We start from the raw sequence: 24,050 nt of genomic DNA on the forward strand, positions 1-24,050 counted from the left end.
GTTCCACTATTGATCACCATTTTTGTTGTTGTAATGGTAGGTTGGCGAGTGAGGGGCTACAAGATAGCAGGAGAGAGTGTAGACAGAGAGCTCTCAGTTCTGCGGGATATGCTCTGCACCAACAGTCCTTCCAACAACAACTCAGGGTGAATTTCCGATGAACTCCTGCCGCTCTACAGAAACTACTATTTTTTATTTAGTCTAAAAACAATGAAGAGACCACTGGGAGCACTTTTAAGAAGATCAGAGTAGGTCTTTAAAGTCTGAATGTAACAAAAATATTCAAATTGATTTGACTTTAATCCTAGAGCAAGTCCATTCTTTTTCAGAAAAAAAAATCTAAATCATGGACTAAAGTCAGAATTATGACTAAAAAGACAAACGTTTAGCTTTCTGTCCCTGTATCAGCTGAGTTTAAACCCATAAAATCTGCGATTAAATTGTAATGTGTACACCTTTTATAGTTCATTTAGCTTTGACTCTGATTTCACTGTCAATCAAATGGCTTTGCATTTTCCAATGGATGTTTTTAAATGTGTCTGTATCATTACAGTTTGCACCTGAATATATTTGATTTTGAAAAACTCTTTTTGTCTTTCCATGCTTGAATTATTTATTTATTTTTTTACACAAAAGTGTTCTGTTAAACATGTAAATAAAGTTTATTTCAGAAGACACGGTGAGAGGAAAAAAAGCTGCAAAAATCAGATGAGTCAAAGGGGTTTCAGCAAAACGCCTCGCTGTGCTAACATTTGTCTGGTTTGGAAAAGCTTAACCCCTCTGTGGCTTTCAGACTGAAAATACCAACATTTTCAGACACTAGTGATTCCCCCATCAGTCCCCCCCTCCCAAAAAAAAAAAAAACCTGCACACTTGAAACCTGCCCCACGACTCCTCAGGCCAAGGCGTGGGTGGGGGTCTTTCCGGCTTAAAAATGTTGCAGTGTGATTGAAGTGGGCTTCAGTAGAGGTGTGGGATGAGGGCAAGAGAGGGGGTGAGATGAGAGTTTTAGTGTGTGTGTGTGTGTGTGTTTGTGTACGTGTGTTTGTGTACATGCATGAGTGTGTGTGAAGGGGAAGTGGTTAAAAAATGTGGTCCAGAGTTTCCATAAATGGCCCTGCATACTTGGAAAATGCAAGATAAGCTGTAGAGTGCTGCTTTTGAGCAATTCTGGAGTTCATTTTGAATAAGCAACTGTTTATATACAAACCTGTCCCCACTCAGGTCATGTTATATCCAAAAAAAAAGTATCTGACGAGCGCAATTGTCACAGGAAATTTTCCTGAAACTGTAATCAGGAGGTTTTATTTTTAGAATACTGCAGAAAAAAGGTAGATTTTTTACTTTTGCATAGAGGAAACTCACCTGAGGATGATGAGTCATTATAGGAATGAATTAGTTATTTATGAAGAGGAAGTGAATAAACTAAAATCAGCTGTACCATACACCTAACTGGGAAATTCCCTGAAAACCCAAAATCCTGGGAGTAGGATTTTCACTCTAATAAAATCATTTTTCTCTGAAATCATTGATTATTTTTAATATTTTCTGACACATAAAATCAATCGTTTTTTATTTTATGAACTTATTGTATAGTCTAACAGTAATTGTAATGAGAAAAGAAAGTTGATAACATGCTCTAATTTTCCTATGTAATTTAAAAAATTGCTTTGGAATGAAGTCGCACGGTCGCTTCATTTTCATGCTGTTTTCATTTGAATTCTCTTTAAAGAGTTGAATTTGTATTTGCTGACACTTGTGCAGCTTGTATTAATACAACTGACATACATTGTATCCGGTTCGGCACTCACAGGAAATTTTAAAATTACTTACTTACTTTTGCATTACTTCCTCATTTTTGGGAACCACAAACCACCTGAGCTACTGGTGTGAAATATTCCAGAGAACTGCAAGGCCCGTTTTTTTCTCCTGAAAAAAATTCCTGTGAGCATATAAATATGCCATAAATGGAAATATTTGCATCACAGATTTATGAACATTTATGAAATTGTAAAGATATTACATCACCAAAAGTGCCATAACATTTGTTGTGCAGCCACAGGCATGTGTCGACATGCAAGCAAAACAAACCTAAAACTTCTTATTAAAGGCAGTGGGGAATTTCTCTTTATGGCTGACAATCGATTGACCAAATATGTTTTTTTCGGAGCTGTGACTTTTGTGGTGTAATGCATTATTCCAGGACCTGTGGCTTTTTATTGTGCTTTATTTTGAACCGCATGTGCAGATGGGTTCAGCTCTTAATGAAGTGTTCAAACTGTTGAATATAAGCTTCTTCAGCTTTCTCTGCCTCCTAGATTGTTGATTCTAATGATTCAAACTTGAAACTCTTGCAACTCTTTCGAGGAAACTAATATGATGTACTTTCAAAGAGTTCCAGGTGGTCCTTTAACAGACTATGTCGTTTTTAGGACAAAGTTTGTGCAGAATGGCAGTAGTTGGAGTTAGCAGGAGTTGTGGGCGAGAGCGTTGGTGTGGAGCAACCCCGCCCCCCATTCCCCTCCCTGTTGCTGAAAGCTTGAAGCAGGGAGCTTTTGGCCCACCCAGCGTATTTTCTACGTCACACTTACACTGTTTTTCAAAGTGCGTTTTTTTTGTCTACTCCTGATTCACAACAATTAGAGAAAAGAAATACTCAGAAATGCAATTTTAGACTTAATTTTCTTTATATATGTTCTCCATCATCAGAAAAAAAATGCAGCAAACATATGTTAAAAACACCAAAAACTCGATTTTTATAGGAGTGGATTTTTAATCACTTCAGAGATGTGCGTTTTAACTCAGGAAGACCTTCTTCATTGGCAGCTGGAGCATAAAATCCCTGCAAAGCTGCTTCGAAACTGTATAATTTGTAAATTTTTTATGCATGCGGATTGCAGCAGTTGTGTCCAAAAGCTTTTTTTCACGTTTTGCAGAACTGTAAAAAAATATTAGCAAAATTTTAAACTAAAATTCTAGACATGTTACTAAGGTTGCATGGTGACATGTTTCACATCAGGACTTATTCCCTTGGTTATTGTGCTTCGTTTGGTATCCAAAGTGTAAAACTATTTAAGTTCTGGTGTGGATCAAACAAGCCAACTGTGTTCAGCTTCAGACCCCAGGTCTCGGTACACATGCTAATAAACTCTGGTTCTGTTCGCTCATATAAATTCACTTCTTCCCAATCCCCCTATAAGTAATTAATCAAACTCCATTTGACAATATTAAGATTTAATAGATTCAATGTGATTTGTGTGTACTGCAAGTGCAAACATGTCTTTGTATGATGAGGAGCTTTTCTAATGTCAACAAGACAGAATCTCTTCTTTAATCTTGTACTAAATGTCAATAATAAATGTGACCGTCGTCGTCGCCACCATCATTTTTCATAAATTTTCTAATCAGTTTATGAGTTAATATATTTCATAAGTCTATGTATTTTTACCTTTATTTTTTTTCTTTGTCTTTCTTGCTGAAATTGCTTGAAATAAACATAATCAATCAAAACCAAACCTTTGCTGAGAGTAAAGTACGAAAAAATTAAAAAATAAATAAATAAAGGTCACTTACAGAATAATGTACAAATGTTAACTGTGTTAAGAAAATACCCGTCATGCTTCGCAATTATTAACTTTAATGTGGTAAAACAATAAAGAAAAGGAGACTTTTTTTTTTTTCGTTTTTTTTAAATATCAAATGTTTGGCCTCTCACACCGGAAGAAGTCTCTGGTAGTTCAGTTCAACTTCCGGGGGTTAAGCATTGCGAATGAATAGGTGAAATTTCTTTTGAGACGAACTTTGGCCAAAATTAACCTGAAAAAATGTCTCGAGGCTCTAGTGCAGGCTTCGATCGACACATCACCATCTTCTCCCCGGAGGGCAGGCTCTATCAAGTCGGTCAGTGTGAGGCTTTTTAAACACAGACGCCGGTTCGCTTCTCTGTTAGCTGGCTAAATGCTCTGTCATGGTTCGCTTCAACTAGCTTCTGTTTTGGTCATTTAAAACCATCCAAAACAAAAGTATATATCGTGTTAAGCGACACAGTCACGCTGTTGGTGCTGGTGTTGATACTTTTTTTCTACTTTACTAACGCTAATCTTTGATATTTGACTGTAAAAAGACAAATCAGCAAGTTAGCATGCAGCTAGCATAGCTTGCATGATTTGCCAGGAGAAACTTTCAAGGAAAAGATTATTCTTTTTACAACAATAGATTTATTTTACAGTATTTATTAGTTTGCTTTAGTATTTTAAGATAATATTTCTATGTAATTTATAAACTTTTTAAAGTAACTCTTCAATTGTAGAACAGATGACGTTTTTATTTTAGGTCTTGCCTTGCTCCAATATTTTAGTTAAGTACATGTTGATCCTTTGTTATAATAACTCAATTTATTCATGCATCTTATTGGAATTTAATGGTATTTTTAGAGAGAAAAAAAAACAGAATGAATTGATGCAGAGTTTATTTTTTCAATTCTTTTTCAGAATATGCTTTCAAAGCGATAAACCAAGGTGGACTGACATCAGTGGCTGTTCGGGGGAAAGACTGTGCAGTTGTTGTGACGCAAAAAAAAGTACCAGTAAGTACATGTCATTGTTGCACTTTTTGTGTAACTAATGCAGCTTGAAAAAGACTAAAGTCCAGTCAAAATAGTGAAAGATAAAATGTTTTGTTTTTAAGCAATTTACATGCATGCATTCGTTATCCATTTACTCTAGGGAAAATCTGTTAATCAATTATAATTGGAGTTTTTTGGAAAGTTTCCAGTTGGTGTATTAAATAGAAAGTAGCTGGAAAGTGGTCTGGACCTGAAAGGGGTCAACAGGAAAAAAAAAAAGAAGCAACTTCTGGTATCAGTGGCTGGAAAATAGAAAATGTAGGTAAATAACAGTGAAGGATATAGCAGTGGTTGTAAGAAAATAAATGATTTGGACATGTAAATGGTAAAAATGGCCTATGATAGCTCCTGAATGAATCCAGAAAGTTCTGGAAGGAATTCAAAAAGCTCAAATGAAACAAAAAGTAATATTTTTAGGAAAAAGTGGCTGACATAAATCTGTAATGAGGTCTAAGCTGAGAGATAAATAATTTCATTATATTTTTAAAATAATTATTATACATTAAAAACAATTTTTTTTCAAAAAGTAAGTGTCTGTGTAGATTATAGGTGATAGTCTGAATTAACCGATTTTTAAAATTATTATTTATTTTTCTCTTTTTTTATTTTTCTAAATGAACAAAAGAAGCGTCTTTTGTGGCAACAATTTTAAAATTTTCTAGATTTCAATCGTCAAGGTTCCTCTGTTCTGCCTACAATCAACTGTTCAAGCCTTTCATGAGTTTTGACTCATCAGTTGATTTGTTTTATTTTCCTCCTCAACAAGCAAAAGTGATTGATCGCTTCCCTCCTTTGTCTCCTCCAGGATAAGCTCCTGGATGCCTCCACAGTGACCCACCTCTTTAGAATAACAGACAACATTGGATGTGTCATGTCTGGGATGACGGGTAAGAAACCAGGATTAAGTTCAATTTAAGACACTCTGGAAGTTCCAGCGTTGCACCGACGGCACCTTTTGTAGTCTCTGGACAAAGCGCTGCGTGACCCGATCACATCAGCTGTTTACAATGACGCAGAGCCATCATTAATGTTGGTTTCCTCCAAAATTTGACTTGAAGATTTCAAAAAGGTATTTAGATTGACAATTTCGGTTTAAAATGAATAGAATTGAGATACATATTTGAGCTTTGTAAGTAGTTTAGTTAAGGTTTGCCTGTTTTTTATACGTTTTTCACATTGGGTTAATCTTATATTTGCTGTTTTTTCAGATTTATACATTTTGATTTCTTCAAGACAGTTTTGATTTTTACTATAGAAAAAAAACATAAAAACAAATTGATCTCATTTTTTAAAATTTGCTGGGTAAAAAAAGACTAGAGTAACAGCTAATACGTTTTTTTATTTTATTTTTTGGAGTAGTAGTAGTTAGGGTTGTACTAAAGAATGGATATCAGCCCACAAAAACTGTTTTAAACTAAATCATTTGAGCTAATTGTTAAAGTCCCACTCCAATCATCTTTTAATCGGTGGAAGTGGTGGTGTTTTAACTATGATTATGATGCTTTTAGCCAAGATAAAAAAAAACTGTCTTTTTCTAGGACATGGTTTCTGCCAAGCAGCAGAAGTTTATTCGAAATTCCTCCACTAAATTGTGGGTGGGGTCGCAATGCAACCCTCCCCTTTTCCTCTCATCGTTTCCTAAAGGCCTCTGTTTACAAGCTTTCTTTCCTGCTAGCTTACAGCCCCTCACACCCCGAGCTAAAATTACCAGTGCAACAAAAATGGCAAAGAATACCAGAGCTTTGCATCCGTACCGTTTAGATCCAGCTGCAGCTCAGATTAGGAAAGCAAAGACGTGCATGGATCTATTTGTCTGCAAGTGGATGCATCAGAATGGGTGGAGCAGGGAAATTGTGGCCGCCCAGCTTTTTTTTTTTTAAACAAATATAATTTTTTTCTTGTGGCATATTTTTGTCTGCTCCTGATTCACAACCATTTAAATAAAGAAATACTCATTATCTTTATGTACTGATTGTCAAGAACATGTTAAAAACATCAAAAACACAATTTTCACCAGAGTGGGTCTTAACAAAGTCAAAAAGAAAAACCCTCCAAAATGACACATTTTTTCATCAGAGCTTCGTTTTTCTGCTGTAATGACTGAAACCGAAGGGTGAGGTCGGGACGGATTCAAAAAGGTTTCCCTGAAAATAAAATAAAAATATTAAAACCAAAAGAGAAGAGCTCCTTTGATTGTTTTAAAGCCACAGACTCATTAAAATGACACATCAATTGTCAATTCACTGTGTGTCTTCTACATAACCAGACATGGAAATATTTTGACGATGGGTTTGAAAATCGAGGCTGTGAAAGAAGTTTCAATCTTATTTTCTTTTAAAATAGTTTTTATCTGATCAATTTGAAGTGTGTTAACTAAGAGAGCTCCTTTGTTTGGTATTTTTCTGAGCATTTTGATAGAAATGTAGCCCCTTTATCCTCGGAGCTTTACCCCCAGTTATTCTTTTGACTACAAAGGGTTTCAACAGTTTATGTAATTCATCTAACTCCACTGGATTCTGAAGCGGAGGAAAAGAGTTTAGCGTTAAAATGCAACACGCAACATTCGTAATGGGTACATGAGAAGCCGCTTTTGTCAAAATCTGCTGATTCAAGTTGATTGCATATCCTGATATGAGCACAAAGAGTTACAGTATGTCACACAGCGAGTGTTCTTTAGGTGTTGCCAGCAACATCTCTGGTTTTGAAGGATTTAAATGCATAACTTGTTTTTAATCTTTGTCAGAGTTCTCAGTTTTTGTGTGTTTAATTAATCAAATCCATTTTCCCCCCAAAGCTGACAGTAGATCTCAAGTCCAGCGAGCTCGCTACGAGGCGGCCAACTGGCAGTACAAGTACGGCTACGAGGTCCCGGTGGACATGTTGTGCAAGAGGATCGCCGACATCTCGCAGGTGTACACGCAGAACGCTGAGATGCGACCGCTGGGCTGCTGTGAGTACACCCACTGGATCCATGGCTTAGTCTCAAACATTGACTTTATATGAGGACTGGACTGAGTGACCCCTCCCCCACCGCGTCCCAAACAGGAAGCACCTGCCTGCTCCCAGAAGCCAACATTTTTATTTTGTGCAAGTTTTTCAAGAAGTGGCCAATCGGATGCCTCAAAGCTATATGGTCTCATGCTGAACGTTTGAAACGACAGATTTTTATGTAGCCCGCTTTCAGTGGTGGGAGTGTGGCCTTCCAGCTAACTCACTCCTGATTGGCCTGAGTGGTTGCCATAGAGATGTCGACTCAGACCGATTCAGACCAGTCGCTATTTACTGAGTTGTTTTTTTTTTCCTTTTCTCTCTCTTTTTATTTTTTGGGGGGGATTTGGGTTTTGTTTGGTTTTTAGTGGATGACGTCACGCTCACTGGGTTCAGTTCTCAGATACAGTCAATGGTCTCAACGTGTTGTCTCACCCCCACGCCTCAGCGTGACACCTCCGGTATCTGCAGGTATGATCGTGATCGGCATAGACGAGGAGTTCGGCCCGCAAGTTTACAAGTGTGACCCGGCGGGTTACTACTGCGGCTTCAAGGCCACGGCGGCTGGAGTGAAGCAGACGGAAGCAACCAGCTTCCTGGAGAAGAAAGTGAAAAAGAAACTGGACTGGACATTTGAACAAACCATCGAGGTACGCGGCTTATCCTCTGCTCGCTGAAATGGACGCCTTGCTGGCGTGATGTGAGATGGCATCCAGCAGTTGATTAGTTTCTGATCATTTGTGGTCGATGCTTTCAAGATATGGCGACTCAGATGTTGCAGATTCATGTCCCACCAGATCGTTTTCTCAATCCTTCTTTCTTACTGTGCCTTAGAGCAAAAATGTCACCCCCACCATATACTCATAGATCACCAACATTTTTACATATCTAGTACCTGGTGAAAAGGATTTTGGGTATAGGGAACGACCCCCCCCTCCCCCCGAAAAATTATGACAGAGTGGGAGACTTCAAAAAAATGAATGAGGCCCAAATCTCATGTGGGGCTAAAAAAAGAAAAACCAAAGCACACGTTTTTGATTGACAAAACCGACGTTTTGTTGACCTTTGACCTCAAGAAGTGGCTGCCATCTGGAATTTTCCCAAAAGATACTCTACCTTCGACACATTTAAACTGCTTCTAGGGATTTCAACTATCACTTCCTGACTCCTCAAGCATTACTGGAAAAGCTACCTATCCCAGTAATTCTTGCTAAAGTTACTTTTGCCAATCCTGCTAAAAATGACAAAAACCTGTTTATCACCCCCAGTCGACCAAAAACTAAAATGGTTGCTATGGAGTTAAATGTAAATACCTTTTTCGCATTTAGCTTTTACGAGGGCAGTAGCCGTTCAGCCAATGAGGGCGGGTCAAGGGGTGGGAGTGGTGGTGGTCAGCTCCTGGGGGGGCCACACAACGCCGCTTTCAGCTTTAATTCAACTCTGTTTTGTTTCTCCTCTTCATACATCAGACGGCGATCTCGTGTCTGTCGACTGTGCTCTCCATTGACTTCAAACCTTCTGAGCTCGAGGTGGGCGTCGTCACAACGCAGGATCACAAGTTCAGGTAATCTGTCACCACGGCAACGCTCAAGCCGCTAAAGTTAGCTGTCTCAATAAAGTTTCGCTGTACCTCTCTTCCCCAGGATCCTCACTGAGGCTGAAGTGGACACCCACCTCATGGCTCTGGCAGAGCGGGACTGAGACCTTACCCCTGATTTTAGTGCATGATGGGATATGCAGTTCTGAGTGGAGAGTGGAGTTCTCGTTGTTTGCTGTACATTTAAACCTGTCCACACACAATATTTCATTCAAAAATAAAACACCTTTTTGGAGTAAAACATTTGCTGTTTTGGTTTATTTTGTATGCATGCAATCTAGTGGGAAATGTTCGGACCCCTTCAGGTGTAAACAACAACAAATGTTGTTGCTGCATCTGCAGAGGCTTTTACCTCCACACTTCCTGTTGCAGCTTTCGCTGCAAACTCAGTTGGGGTTGTTTTCACCAAAGCTGGTGTGGAACAGACCTGACCTCCTTTTCTCCTCCATTTTGAGCACACGTCAAAAATAGAGTTCTGGGTCTTACCAGAAGTTCACGACACTGAGTTCCTCCTCAGGGAAGGGAAAGTTTGGTCTCTGCCTCCGAATGGTTTCGGCATCGACTGATGGACTTCAGGCTAGGGAAAAAAATAAAAAAAAGTGACGTCTCAGCAAGGCTGTGTCATGGTGATGAGAAGTTACGGTGGAGTGTCATCCCCGGGGCTCGCTCAGCTTCTGGACCAGTTTCATGACATCACCTTTCCTCCTACAGAGTTTCTCTTTCAGCCATTGAAGAATTTTAATAGGGTAATAATTTATAGTTTTGAGTGTTTGTGCTCCTCTTACGCAGATCAAACATTAGAAGGTTTTGTTTTCTAAAAACCTCTGGAGGCCACGTATTGCACAAAAACCAAAACTGCACAATCGATTCAAAAATGTTTTCCAGTAACTTAGATCAGGATAAACCATGCATCTTGTGTGTAAACAAGTAAATAATATTTTAACTTTTCCACTACAGCCCCACTACATCAAAGAATTTACATAAAGCTAACTTTTCTTTGGAATTGAGATTTTTTTAAACTCTTTGAAATTCACATAAATAAATTACAATCATTTTTTTAATACCAAATATGACATATTCAGTGATTTACTGAGTTTTTGCTCACAACAATGTTAGTTTAAGATGCACAAATAGTGCACAAATGTTCAGTAAATGTTCTCAATTTTTTTTTTTTTTAGTAAATGTTCTCAAATTTGATTCACATATTTTGAACATCACTTTTTTTTTTTTGCTTTTTTAAATAAAGTCATCATATAAAAATGAATAACAAAAAATTATTCTCACCACAAAAATTTGAAAATTGACAAAAACCTTTTCCTGAAGAGTTTATGGGATTTCATGGAAGCAGCCATTTCAAAATGAGCAAAAAAAAAAGAAAAAAAGAAATTCCTTTTACTGCCCCTAGTGGAATGACTATGAACTACAGGGCAGAAAACAGACCAAGCTACACACAATGGGATTATAAGGAAAGTTTTGATCATGCTAATGAGTTAGGGGTTTAAAAAAATGTGTTTATCAAATATATGAAGTTATATTCATATTTTAATATTAAGGATCAACAGAAATAGAACAGCTAAGAAATTTTAAAATGATTCAGAGGAACAAAACAAACAGGAAGTTAACCTCTAGTGTGCATAAATAGCTTTCTAGAAACGTTTTAAAGTTAAACTATATTTTAATTAATCACTAAAACGGTTTCAGAGTGGTTTACCAGAAGGCTTTTTTACATTTTCCCCTTAAATTGAAAAGGAAGTAGCCATCAGTGCCAGTCACGTGAAGATATTTCTTTTGAAAAAATTCCTGACATTTATGACAGGGAAGTCTCGTACTTTCCAGATGAGCCAAGTTCCTGGCCAGAGTGAAACAGCAGCCAGTCAGGGCTTTTTTTTCTTTTCTTTTCCCTCCCTGTATTTGAAGGAAACATTTCCTCCTGGGTCTGCCTGTCCCGTACAGTCAGCTTCACGCTGCTTTTTTAGCAGAGTCTGGCGGAATCTTTAAGCACAGAGTGTTCCTCTTGTGGTGCCCGGGGACTTTCAGCGCGCTGACTCACAGACCGGGTGACTTCGCCCAACAAAGGAAATCCCATACTGTTCCAAGACTGGTCTTTTTTTTTCTTTGAGCAGAAAAAAATCTGGCTGAAGTTTCTTCCTTATGACTTTAAAGCGAGAAATGAGGCGTCCATCAAGCGTGGAAAGAGCTTCAAATGTCATCCTCACATGCAGGGAGGGAAATTCAACTCTTGTGACACTTATAAAAACACCTTCAGACCAAAAGTCATATGAATAAAGTTTTTTTTTATTCCGGACACATTAGAGTGTTTAAAATTCACAGCAAGTACAAAAATAATATATCTGTATTTACAATATATTACAAGTGTCTTTATATATAGTTCTATATTTGTACAGATGCAGAGGAAGACCGAGGTTTTGGTCTTTTTAGGTGATTTTGGTCCGAAGTGACCAGACTGGACGCCCATCTTCATTCTTGTCTGCAGTTAAAGGGCCAGCCCTCGCGGGCCCAAACCTTGGACAGGGGTCGGGGGCGTTCTTCTGTCCCCACCTGGGAGCAGAGGCTCGACCATCCCAATAGCCGATGAAATTGGGTGTTCACACCGCCAGTTGAGTTTTTTTCTTTTCACTTTCCGAACTTTATGTCATCGTACATCTGAGGGTGTAGAAGGACAGCCGTCTGTTAGAGTTTGTTTATAAAAATCACAGGAGGTCTTGAATTTGTTTGGAATACTTACGTCGACCTCAAGGAGCTCCACGTCCTCCATGTCGCTGTCAGAGTCGCTGTCGGGTAGCTCCCTCAGCTCCTGTGCCGTCCTCTCGTACAGCTGGCAGCGGATTTGCTCGTTCTGCCGGCCGTAGGTCAGATGGTACGGCGTGAACCCGCCATAGTTTAGGCAGTTGACGTTAGCGCCCAGGTCGAGGAGGCAGTGGACCATGGTGGGGTTCTGCAGATCAACTGCCAGGTGGAGGGCGGTCCTGCCGCTGCAAGGTTCCTGCAGAACACGTAGGGGGAAGAAAGTCGTTTTAGCTTTGTGCTCCTTTGTCGGCAATTAATGAGCAAATAATCCAATCGTTGGAAAAGACGTACCTGTGCGTTAATGTCTGCACCCAACTGGACGAGGCTTTCCACCAAAGAAACATAACCATTGATGGACGCTAGGTGAAGACAGTTGTGTCCTAAGGAGATAAAAAGATCCATTTACAACCCAAACCCAAAGATGGCGCTTTCCACTTCAACAAAGTGGCCTTTTAATCCAACTCACCGCTGTAGTTGGGGAAGGAGGCCATGGAGGCTAAGTGGCGCTGGCAGTTCTGGGTGATGACGCCAAAACAGGCAAGGGAACCCTTTTTGCAGGCGATGTGGAGGGCCGTGTTGCCTCGGTTGTCGACCAGGACGGGGTCGGCGCCAGCCTTCAGGAGCTTGTCCACCAGCTGGGGCTGCTCTGTGATCACCGCCAGGTGGAGGGCAGTCTGTGGGAGAGGCATCCACAAAACATGTTTAGTGTTTATAAAGGCACATAATAAAGAAATAATAACATTAAAAAAAAAAAAGTTTTTTTTTTTAAATTATGGGATGTTACCTGTCTTTGGTGGTTCTGCACATTGAGGAAAGGGTGGTTGTGGGAAAGCTTGATCATTTGAAGAACATGCTCTGTGGATTCATGAATGATGGCCAAGTGGAGCAGCCTGCAAGGAGGGGGAGAAAAAAAGAGAGCTGGGTTAAAAACTTGTGCTTAAAAATAAAGTTACACACAGACACACACACACACACAGACACACACACAGGGGAAGTGGTTCTAGCCAGATGAGAGAACAAAGCCTGAACAGTGGAGCGTTTCGCAAGAGTGGAGTTTTGTCGGGTTATTTCCACCAGTTGTGGCTTGACACATCTGATGCTTTATCAGTTACTGGCAGTCAGCCAGGGACTTTCCTGAATGCGCAGAGCGGACTTTAGCACCGCCTAGACTGCGCAAACGCTCAATTCCTGCTCTGCTGCGCAGGCGCGCACACACAGGCTTTTGCTTTTGGTGCAACTTTCATGGAACTCCACAGCAAATATCAGGATTCTAAATAAGTCAATGCACTTACGTGTCTCCGTCGTCCGTGATGGCGCTGCGCCAGGGCTCATACTCCGTGTGCTCGGTGCGCGCGCTGACGGTCATGTCCTCGAAGCTGGTCAGCAGCTCGTCCTCCTTCAGGGAGTCGAGGCCGCTGTCCAAGTGGTCCTCGTGGCACTGCAGCATGTCGTGCTTTCCCTCCATGTTGTCAAAGTTATAATCCGCTTGTTTGGGCATTCTGTGCAGGTCCATGTCGCGCTAACGCTCGATTGCTCTGCGTCTGTCAGGGGCGGAATGGCATGGAGGTGTGCGCTCGGGCTTTTATAGCCGATGCTCGGGGGCGGGGTTTAGGGGATTTCCAATTACTTATCTTAGAAAAGACAAGGGAAATCACACAGAGCTGTGCTTTTGTGAGAAAAATCCCCCCCCTCGACAGGAGAGTCAGAATGAAAACCTGTAGTTTCCTTTTTGACACCTATGTTGATGAGTGTGGATGTAGGTTAGGGGACAGGGCCCCGGTGATTTTCACTGAATGGAGCTATGGCGCATGAATGAGAGGCAGACAGACGGCTCCACTGGCTGGCTGGCCCCTGAAGAAATCCCTGCTGCACCTGGGGAAACCTGAGTGCGGCTAACTAACCCATATTATTACACACTTTCCATGCCAATAAAATGATGCCGTTTTAAAATAAAAGGCAAATTTCAACGTCAACTTTATAGTTTCAATACGTTTAATACAGCCGTTCTATATATATTTCCTCCTAAAAACTATGGATGTGCTTTCATTTTGACAATTTTCACCAAAAATGTGTCTTAAAATAGGGTAAAATAAGGTTTGGGACGTCATGCAAAAATGATTTTTTTAAGGATTTACACACACACATGCATGTATGTATGTATGTATGTATGTATGTATGTATGTATGTATATATATATATATATATATATATATATATATATATATATATATATATATATATGTATGTTTTGGTTAATTGTACGTGCAAATGTGGAGATTCTCACACATGCATCTTTGACATAAAAAGTGCGGATAGAAGTTGGATTTTTTAACTTAAATATGTATTATATATGCTCATCTGTGTCCCAAAGTCATATTAATTTACCAACAAAGTAATGTTTGTCAAATTTCTGCAATGTTTATTTTTGCATGTGTCTAATATTTAAGCTGCTCCTTTGCATGCAGTGATACTTCAGAGTCACTGGAAAAGCAAAAAGGAAAATTTTCAGGATTTCCATCCTACTGGTGTTTTTTGTGAAGTGCCCTTATGCATGCAGCAAGCTTTACATAAGGGGGGGGTATTTCAAAACTTCCTCCTGAATATTCCTTGTGAACATTGCATTTCACAATAAAAGGTTCTTACATACAGTTGGAATGGCACACTTTGAAACAAGAACACTGAACAAATTCACAGCTGTCATGATTTTTGGAAGAAATTTTCCTCCTTTTTTTCAAGTTCTGCTGTGAGTTTCCACTTTTTGTGTTCCCGATTGTTCCTGTCATAGAGGAAACTCCTTACTGTTGTATAAAGATGTGGCAAAATGCGTGACAGGACTACCTGTCTGGGCTTCCCTGACATTCAATGTAAGAAAAATCCCAGGATCGCTTTTGTTTACATTGCAAAAAGGGAGGAACGTTGTCTTAGCAACAGTATCCAAGTGCAGCAAAGCACAACTCACTCATTTGTGGTGACGTTATACAAACCAAACACACATTAAACACGCCCAGCAGGGGCAGTGCCTTGCCTTTGAGACTGCGTGACATCAGACAGGCGTCACTCCTACGAGCTCATGCAGCTTCCTGCATGTCTGCAATGAAATTCCAAACATTCTTTGGTCTGCAGCTAGTATCGAAATGAGGAATCTAGGGACAAAAAGTTCTGGCAGCGCTATGTTTTCTTTTGTCTAGGTTGCATGCTTGTGAGTCTCTTCCTGTTAAAAGAAGAGCAAATCCACTCAGAGTTTTTGTTTGTGGTCTTATTGTGCCAGTCATCGTTTCTCCACTTTACCCGGTTTTGTGACTTCTGAGGGAAAACTGACACAACGCCCTCATCAAGCACTGTCTCGTGGTACAGGCTGCTTATCTGAGTCAGTGTATTGTCTTAGCAGGCTTCTCACCCAGTTGGTGCGGAGGTGCAGCCACTATCAGCTGTCAGATCAGCCATTAAATGCATCATGGCATTGTAAAAATCTTTGAAGGAAAGAAAAAGGCCCTCAAAAAATAGAACCCAACCTTTAAAAAAATATTGAATTCTTAACATTTAGTTCCAGTTGTATTTATTGACTGAATATGAGAACGGGAATGAGTGACACCCCCCCCCCCCCCCTCTGGTGTTCCAAATAGGTAGTACTTACTGGTTCAAGACACCAAAAATCCCATATACTTCTATTAGGAAATAAACAGCTATTACTCAGTCATTGTATTTGGTGGAATAATCCTTCTTGCTCTACTATCTTTAACATGTTTGTGCTCATCTAATTTTTTTTTCGTGATTGCAAGTTATTCAAATAATAAACTGACCAATCAAATACCTCAAAAGTATGGGGTCTAATGTTGAATGTTCAACACGTTTGACAGATTCTCCTTGGCCCGCTTTCAAGTGGTAGGGGTGTGGACTTCCAACAAACTCACTCCTGATTGGCAAGGGTGGTTGCCATAGAAACAATCACTCAGACCGACTTGGGCCAATCACTGCTTAATGATGTAGCATTGAAATGACTTCATTTTGTTGGAGCCTGAAGTAAGCCATTTTTTATGGATGACGTTATGATGTATAGTCATTGTACTCTATTTTGATATACTCAAAATAGAGTAAGAAACCTACATTCCATTTACATTATATTGATATACTCAAAATAGAGTACAATTAAAAGCTACTGTTCAAAGAAAACGTAATGTAAAATACAGTAGTATGAGGGTGGTATAGAAGAATAGTTCAAGGTGCACCTACAGTGCTATCCAAGGCACTTAAATGTTGGGAGTTGGGTCATCTGAACCCCACTAGACAGTGCGCTGAACCTTTTTCCTTCAATGATTTGTGAACTTCACTGGTGTTCATGGATTACATGAAATCCTCTTCACCTTTATCCACCTTTTTCATGGTAGGGACAACACGTCAAAGTAAGGGTGGGGTCATTTTGACCCCACGAGATAGCACAAGTGTTTAGGGGAGCGCAGGTTTCTTGCAGTTTCCCTAAGGCTCGTTGGAAATAGAATGTACGATTGTCTTGCATGTGGTAAGTGTATTGCTAAGTATTTGTAAGGCTAATCTTAGCTGCACGCAATTATGACGCACAGGAGATGATGTCGTATCGTGCCCTTTCACCACATCCTAGTAAAGCATTAGCCTCAACTGAACGTATGGCTCGATACGGGCTGTCTGTGGAAAGAAATGGACACGCAAGGACTCACTTGAATAGCACTTGCTGGGGGCAGTCTGCAGGATTGAAGGAAACACGGAAAAGACATGCCTGTGCCTCACCTAACTTACCCTTGCATGTTGTAAGCTACAAGTGACATACAACATGCATTGCAATGAAAATAACATTCATGAAGGTTTTCGCTCTACAGGCTCACCAAGTGGTACAAACTTTGATGATATGTGTTACTCGTTTTTCACCTGCAGATAGACAATATCTAGCCGTAAGGACAGTTGCAAACACGCTATGACAAAACATCTTTTGCAGTTGCCCCATCTACAATTTACAACTACAAGTAAATACGTTTTGCAAACAGATACTTGCAATATATTGTAAATGTAATGTATGTTTCCTAAAGCATCATCCCCTTTTCATTACAAATTGTTCATTTGATATGGTCTATTAACATGCAAGTGATTAACCTTTACAATGCAGTGTGGACTGCAACTCAATTACCGTACTCCTGATGGTCAAGTTTGACCCCCTTCATGCCAATTGTTGCTAATTCGCAACCATTAAATCCAGGACTCAACCTAATTTAGCATCACTTTGAATGGAAATGACACTGAAGTAATCTTTTTTATATAATTGGAATAAAGTCAGACACAAAGGGGTTTTGAAAGTCCAAAATATGTTGTCACTATGTGCAATATTGGATTTTTGCAGACGTCTGGAATTCCAACGTTTTTAAATAGATGTACAAAATCCAATATTTATATCTTTGTGTTCATTGATATATCACACCAAATCAAAACAATTTGCGAATTATCCCTAAAATACACTAAAATACCAAAAACTATATTAGCTCTAAGCAAAACAAGTTTAAAATAAAATTGTATTACACTTAAAACTCCAAGTTAAAAAATACATTTTATAAGACCCTCAACCTTTTTTGTAGTAGAGCATTTTTACTGTTTAGCAATTGATTGTGAAATCTGGATAACAGGGCTGTCATTTTTAAATTGTCAAATTATATGTCAGGTTTTGAACATTCCCTTATGTGCTTCAATTATTTAGATTTATCAAACCCCACTGTTAAGCAACAGTTTTCATGGTTGGTTTTTACTGTAAACCTAGAATTTCACGAAGCTGCGATGTTATGCAATCAGATCAAGACACAAAACTGTGAGAAAAATATGCAAATAATATCATTTGTCAGATGAAATCACATCGATGGGTGATAACACAAATGTCACAGCAACTCCAAACAAACTCTAGCTGAAATTTGCTTAGCTTTCTCACACAATTACCGATAGTAAATATCTCTTATCTTGAATGACGAGAGTCTTCTTTTTATCTTAAATCAGCCCCCAAACCTCACAATCGTCTCTCACGTTGCACCGTCTTTCATTTTCTGATTCACAAAATTGACAAGTTTTTGTGATTGCGTTAATCTTGATTGTCTCGCAAATTCTTTTTTAAATTCCAGAAATACTAAAGCAAGACTTTTGCATGGACATGGAAAATCTCATAAATGTCTCTAGAAATTTAGGGAAACCCCTAACGAACACGTAACTTGATGGCTGGATTGCGAACAACACGGAGTTAGCAACGATGCGTTAATGGTAAAGATTAGTTTCCAGGCAGTAAACCGAGGCACGGTTAGCTAACGGAAAAAATAAAGCAGCTCTGTATTTTTCCTTAAATTTTTAATATCTAAAGAATAATTCCTCACATAAACATGGATGTAACTCTTTTTCAAAGAGATCATGCTAAGGAACTTAGCAACTTTTTCTAATATTTGATGAGCTAAATCACTTTACGTTTTAAAACATTACCTGCTTCGCACTAGTGGTGTGATACGATATTTCACGATACATATGTTACGATACATAAATCACGATATGGTACGTATCCCGATTTGTCCCAGAGACAACATTTCTTTTTTTCTTTAAAGAGTATGACTTAGAAACAACCTTTTTATTAATATTAATACACACTCCACATAAGTAAAATGTTCAAATACATTTTAGTTAATGATAATAACGCTAAGCAATGAGTTCAAAAACACTGAGAAAATAAAGTGCCTTTTATTTCCAATACTGCAAAAAGCCCAACAAAGTTACCCAGCCAAACATTTTCACAGAATCCTGGATTTTGGCAGGAACTTGGACACAATTCTCACTCCTTTTCTTTTTTAATGCCATATATGACATCACAGATTTCTTGAAGTAAAAGCTTAATAAACATTTTATAAAGACTATTTATGAATCCAATGTGTTCTGATAATGAAAACTTGGATGGTTTATAAAAAATAAATAAAATACAATTTTTTTAAAAGAAAAATCATTTAAACGCAGTGCATTGTGGTCTATAGTTGACAACCTAGTTAGTGACTGTCAATGCAAACTGTTTTTGTTTGTAAAGACTTTTTGGAAATTTCGAGGACACTGGAATTGTAGGTTGTGACAGCCAGACAAAATGACAAGCGCCATATATCCCTTGTGCTAGGCTCTTTAACATTTGGAGTAGGGTCATCTAGACCCCACCAGACAGTGCTCTGAAACTTTTTTCTTCAATGATTTGTGATCTTCACTGGTGTCCATGGATTACATGAAATCTTTCCACCTTTATCCACCTTTGTCATGGTAGGGAGAACACGTCAATGTAAGGGTGGGGTCATCTGGACCCCATAAGATAGCAGAAGGCATACAGTGCACCAAGTAGTGAGTATGGGAATTTGGCCAATATAGACCACAATGCATTGCATTTGAACAATTTGTCAATAAAAAAAGTGTGTACATCTATTTTTCATAAATCATCCAAGTTTTCATCATCAGAACACAGTAGATTCATAAAGTCTTCTTGTGTGAATTTTCAATTCAATTCAATTTTATTTGTATTGCCCAACATTACAATGGGTTTCATACATGTAATTGTATAATAAACATGAAATCATTATGAAAATGAAGTCATAGAATTCAATAGGTAATGCTAAACCAAGCAGACTAAGTTAAAATGGGCATTCCTGCCCAAGGAGGGTCTCCTTGTCGGTAAGGAAAAAACTAGAAACCTCAGGGATGTCCACATGAAGGAGGGATCCTCTCTCAGGACGGACTAACTCTACAACTACATGTTTGAAAAGTCCAGCGGATTGACCTCATCCAGATGGAATTTGGGGTGTGAGAGGAGCCAGAGATGAGATCCACAGCCAAGTACAGGAGCAGGATCACAGAGGAGCCAGAGGCGAGGTCCACGGTCAGGAGCAAGAGTACAGATGAGCCAAATGGAATCTGGAATCACCCCCGCTCCCCCGCAGGGGAGTGTGAAAGAGGGACAACACATTGATCATGCTGCACCAAATAGAAGCATGGAAAAAATGATAAATAAATGATCAAGAATAGAGGGGAGGAGGGAATTTGGACGTGGAGATAGGCAATCTGTGCTTAGCCTGCTAGCTCTAGCGCTACATTTAGAATAAAAAGGCGTGTAGTAATAATTCTTTGAATTCAAAAAATTCCCCCAAAACAAATTTTCCGCTTTTTCCATGGATTCTGAAAATGGCTTTGTCTGCTTCTGAAAAGTGTTTTGTCATTTATGAAAGCTTCCTCCCCTGTCAGAAAGAAGCTGTGACTCCACTGTAATAACTGACAATCAATCGGAAACCTGTTCGTCTTTGTTGGGTGGGAGCTGTGACAAAGCAGTTCAACACCCAGAATATACACAAGCTACACCCACTCTGTGTTGTCACAACATGAAAAAGGAGTATTTTACTATGACGAGTTCACACCCAACTCCTTTACATGGGTTGTCTTAGATAATGGGTAGGCAGACTTGCTGTTGAGTGATATGAGTCAGGCTGTTTCTCTGTCATGGGGACTTCACCCCAATCATGCTGCATAAAAAATGTCCTTTTTGCAACTTTATGTGTTCTGGGTGTCATTTTAATGCCTGCTGACTTTTATATGGACTCATAATAGGTTGTTATAAAACAGGAATGGCCTTTGCTTTAGCAATCTTAGCAAGAATTTAATTGTTAAGACGGCTGGACGAAAAAAAAAGAAAAATAAATATCAATTAAAAAATTTGGGTTTGAAGGAAGATAGAGTTGAACCACACTGATACTCTATTTTCTTCATTTTTAATTTATTACAGCCTCTAAAATAATTATCAGACAATATCAGAGACTTTTTGCATTGATTGATGCTTTCATAGTGATATGAAAGAATCTGAGATCCTCCCCTTCGAGCGCCTCGGTTTCAAGCTGAATGTACAAAAGCACCATTTTTCGGGGAAGTGTGGGCGTTTTTCGGGGAAGAGGTAATACCTCTCTTTCCGTTGCCAGGTATTCCCACAGTTTTAACAAAGTCAAAACACGCAGTAATTAACACAGAGAAATCAATTATACACTTGTCCTACTTGTTTTATGGGTCATCCATGAACATCGTGTTCCTTTGAGGCACTTACATGGAATGTGCTCAGATATTTGTCTCTTCTTCTAAAGCCCTTATCACTCCCAAACAGCTGATGCCAAAACCGAAACAACACGTGAGACATATGAAGAAAAATTAATATTTATGCTATTTTTTATGAAAGCTGCTCAAGATAAAAAGGTCACACGTACATATGCAGAAAACAAAACCTGATGCAAGCTCTTTGATCACAAACTCATTTAAACTGGAGCAAAACCACCATCCTGGAGATCTGTACATCTAAAATAATAGTTAACAAAAATATAAATTGAAAGGGGTTTTATGGCTAAACTCTATTCTTAACCTCATTGCTCTGTAACCAGTGTGAAAAAGTAGCCTTTCTGCAGTGTTGTTGCCACGACACCTGAGAACACTATTGTTGTTCAGTAGATGTAGTGCAACGTGCACACCGGGCCTGTGTGGAGCGCTCGAGAACCCGCTGAACGGAGATTCTCGAACGCGCTGTTAGCATATGGTGTTCTCCCCGTGTATAGCCCATGTACTTACAGTTGGAGGAGGCTTGGTGCAAAATGTCACAGCTCTACTCCGATACATGAAAGACATTAATTTCTCCTTCATGATTACTTACTCAAACGGTTGGCACTTTCATATGTTGAAAAGAGGGTCCCTGATTGGTCAAAGTTCAGCTGGTTTAACTTTGAACGCTTCCTTAAGGCCCGTACACACCGGGACGAATATTCGCCAGGCATTATTCGCCAGCGTTTTTCGCCACGTTTTTTGGGTTCACACCCAGGCGATTTTCGCTGACGATGAGCCGAGCGAACATGCAATTTCATTCCCTGACATTAGATGGCGCTTAATGTAAACAGAAATACTCCTGTACACAAGGTGGCGCTGCGCAACTTTACGCTTTTTAAAGTCGCTTTTCACTCAGAAGAAGAGGGCAAGTATTTACGCGCTTGTCAGAATAATACAAAGAAAACATGAATATTTCAAGCACCAGTAGCTCCAACTGGTGCTTGGTTCGGGGATATTTTAGAATGTCTGTCATTATTTCTAGAGACGCTACTTGGCGTCTATCTTCTTTGCTGGTATATGTGCTCAGCAAGGCAGTTTTGTGTTTGAGCGCCCCCAAGTTGTGTTTTACTGTAACTTCAGAAGCTCCAGACACGTGTGCAAAAGCGCCATTCTCATTGGTCGAATAGATTTCGACGCGAGGCGTCAAAAGAAAAACGAACCCGAGGCGGGGTTTTTTTTACGCTTTTTTTGCGTCGGTGTGCACACTCTCATTGGTGCCCTTTGTTTAGTCACGAGGCGTTAAACGAAATTCGTCCCGGTGTGAACGGGCCTTGAGTCGCTGACTTAAAACCGACTTAAAAACTTGCGTGTTGACACATGAACATGAGAGTTTTGAACGCAGACCCACAAAACACATCTGTGTTTTGAATAGATTTTTCATCGAAGGTGGTCACTCCAACGCGCATTTCCGAGCCCAGAGGGAACGTAGGATAAAGACCATCCAGGAGCTTCTTGGCAAATTGCACAAAGGTATACTGTCCTTGTCCTGGATTTATTTGTAAGCCAAAACAAAAAATATACATAATATAAATATAATATAAATATACATTTAGATGCCATTAATAGTAAATGGTATATACTAGTATAGAGCTTTTCTACCTTCCTTGAAGGCCCAAAGCGCTTTACAGTCACAGTCCTGTTCACCCATTCACACACTGCTGAACACTGGCGCCAACCTTCCACCAGAATCAAGGTGGGGTTCAGTGTCTTGTCCAAAGACACTTTGACATATAGGCGGGAAAGGCAGGAATCAAACCTGTAATATTACGATTAGAGGTTGCTCCATCACCAGTGAGGTTCACAAATCATTGAAGAAAAAAGGTTAAACGCACTGTCTAGTGGGTCTAGATGACCCTACTCCCAATGTTAAAGTGCCTAGGATAGCACAAGGGTTAATGGCTTAGCCTTTTAATACCTGTTAAATGTAGTCAGGGATTTTTATTGTCATTCTGCAAATATTTCCTCTCAGCCAATTATTCGATCATGCAGTAGATTAAAACAAGCTCTGGGTTTAAAAGGGCCTTTATAATGCTTTTCTTAAGCCTTTCACAAATAACTATAGACACATTATGATAATATTTTACCTTTGGCACACTAAAGAACTATTTTTTTAAATGAAATATGAGTTATTTTTGCAGCCAACTCTCTAACACAGAAGTAAGACAACGCGATCTCTGAGGCACTGCCTTTAGCTCCGTGTGGGTGCCGCGCATTTCATAACGTCAACCTAGAGTCGGCCTCGCCAGCGCGTCAGTTTCTCCCATGAAAACGAACAACATCCAAAATTTTGCAAAGACGAAAAGGAAAGGGTTTTTGCCGATCACCGCTAGCTCAGTAGAGAAAGTGGGCGTGTGTTAGCCTGGGGGTGGAGCTGGCAGCGCAGACTCTCCCTGGAAGGGGCTGTTCTCACTTATCTATGTCACAATGTTAGAACCCGCTCATTTTCATAGGTTGGGAGGGGCTGGTGCTCAAAGCGCAGGTTCTTAGAAGAATAGTCAGAGATGCATGAACGGATCAAAATATCGCTTTGGGGTTGTTTATAGTTAGGAAAGAATGTTATAATACACTTAAAAGCTCGAAACGTTGATTTTGCTTGATATAGGCCCTTTTTATGTCAGCATGGGTAAAAAGTGGCCCACATTTGATTAATTTTAAGGTTTTAACCTTTTTTTTTTTGTTGCAACCTTTTAAGGATTTAACTATTTCAACAAAACTGTAACAATTCAACTTTCCTTACTGCACCACCAGGTTTTTTGTTCAAGAAACACAACCTAAAAAACACAAAAATAAACAAATCTGTCGTGTGTAAATCATGTGTACCTGTAGGATGAATGTACGGAGCTGCAAAGGACTCAAAAACCAAAAATCTGTTAAATCATTAGT

General features: G+C 39.4%; 2 protein-coding genes across 2 annotated transcripts; one reads left to right on the forward strand and one right to left on the reverse strand.

Moving 5' to 3' along the window:
• The first annotated feature begins 3,720 nt into the window (after positions 1–3,720).
• On the forward strand, positions 3,721–9,452 carry LOC101162259 (proteasome subunit alpha type-6). Its single transcript, XM_004083658.4, has 7 exons — positions 3,721–3,900; positions 4,491–4,585; positions 5,430–5,511; positions 7,419–7,574; positions 8,084–8,262; positions 9,082–9,176; positions 9,256–9,452. Exons 1-7 carry the CDS (start codon positions 3,825–3,827, stop codon positions 9,311–9,313), a joined length of 741 nt encoding a protein of 246 aa, XP_004083706.1. The 5' UTR covers positions 3,721–3,824; the 3' UTR covers positions 9,314–9,452.
• A 2,031-nt stretch (positions 9,453–11,483) lies between these two features.
• On the reverse strand, positions 11,484–13,586 carry LOC101162015 (NF-kappa-B inhibitor alpha). The gene is made up of 6 exons (XM_004083657.5): positions 13,310–13,586; positions 12,802–12,907; positions 12,484–12,691; positions 12,309–12,397; positions 11,956–12,213; positions 11,484–11,873 (listed from the first exon to the last, which is right to left on the reverse strand). Exons 1-6 carry the CDS (start codon positions 13,528–13,530, stop codon positions 11,844–11,846), a joined length of 912 nt encoding a protein of 303 aa, XP_004083705.1. The 5' UTR covers positions 13,531–13,586; the 3' UTR covers positions 11,484–11,843.
• Between the last annotated feature and the right edge of the window lie 10,464 nt (positions 13,587–24,050).

This window comes from Oryzias latipes, chromosome 24 (genome assembly GCF_053564925.1).
Source record: "Oryzias latipes strain Hd-rR chromosome 24, Olatipes_Hd-rR_3.1".
Lineage (NCBI taxonomy): Eukaryota > Metazoa > Chordata > Actinopteri > Beloniformes > Adrianichthyidae > Oryzias > Oryzias latipes.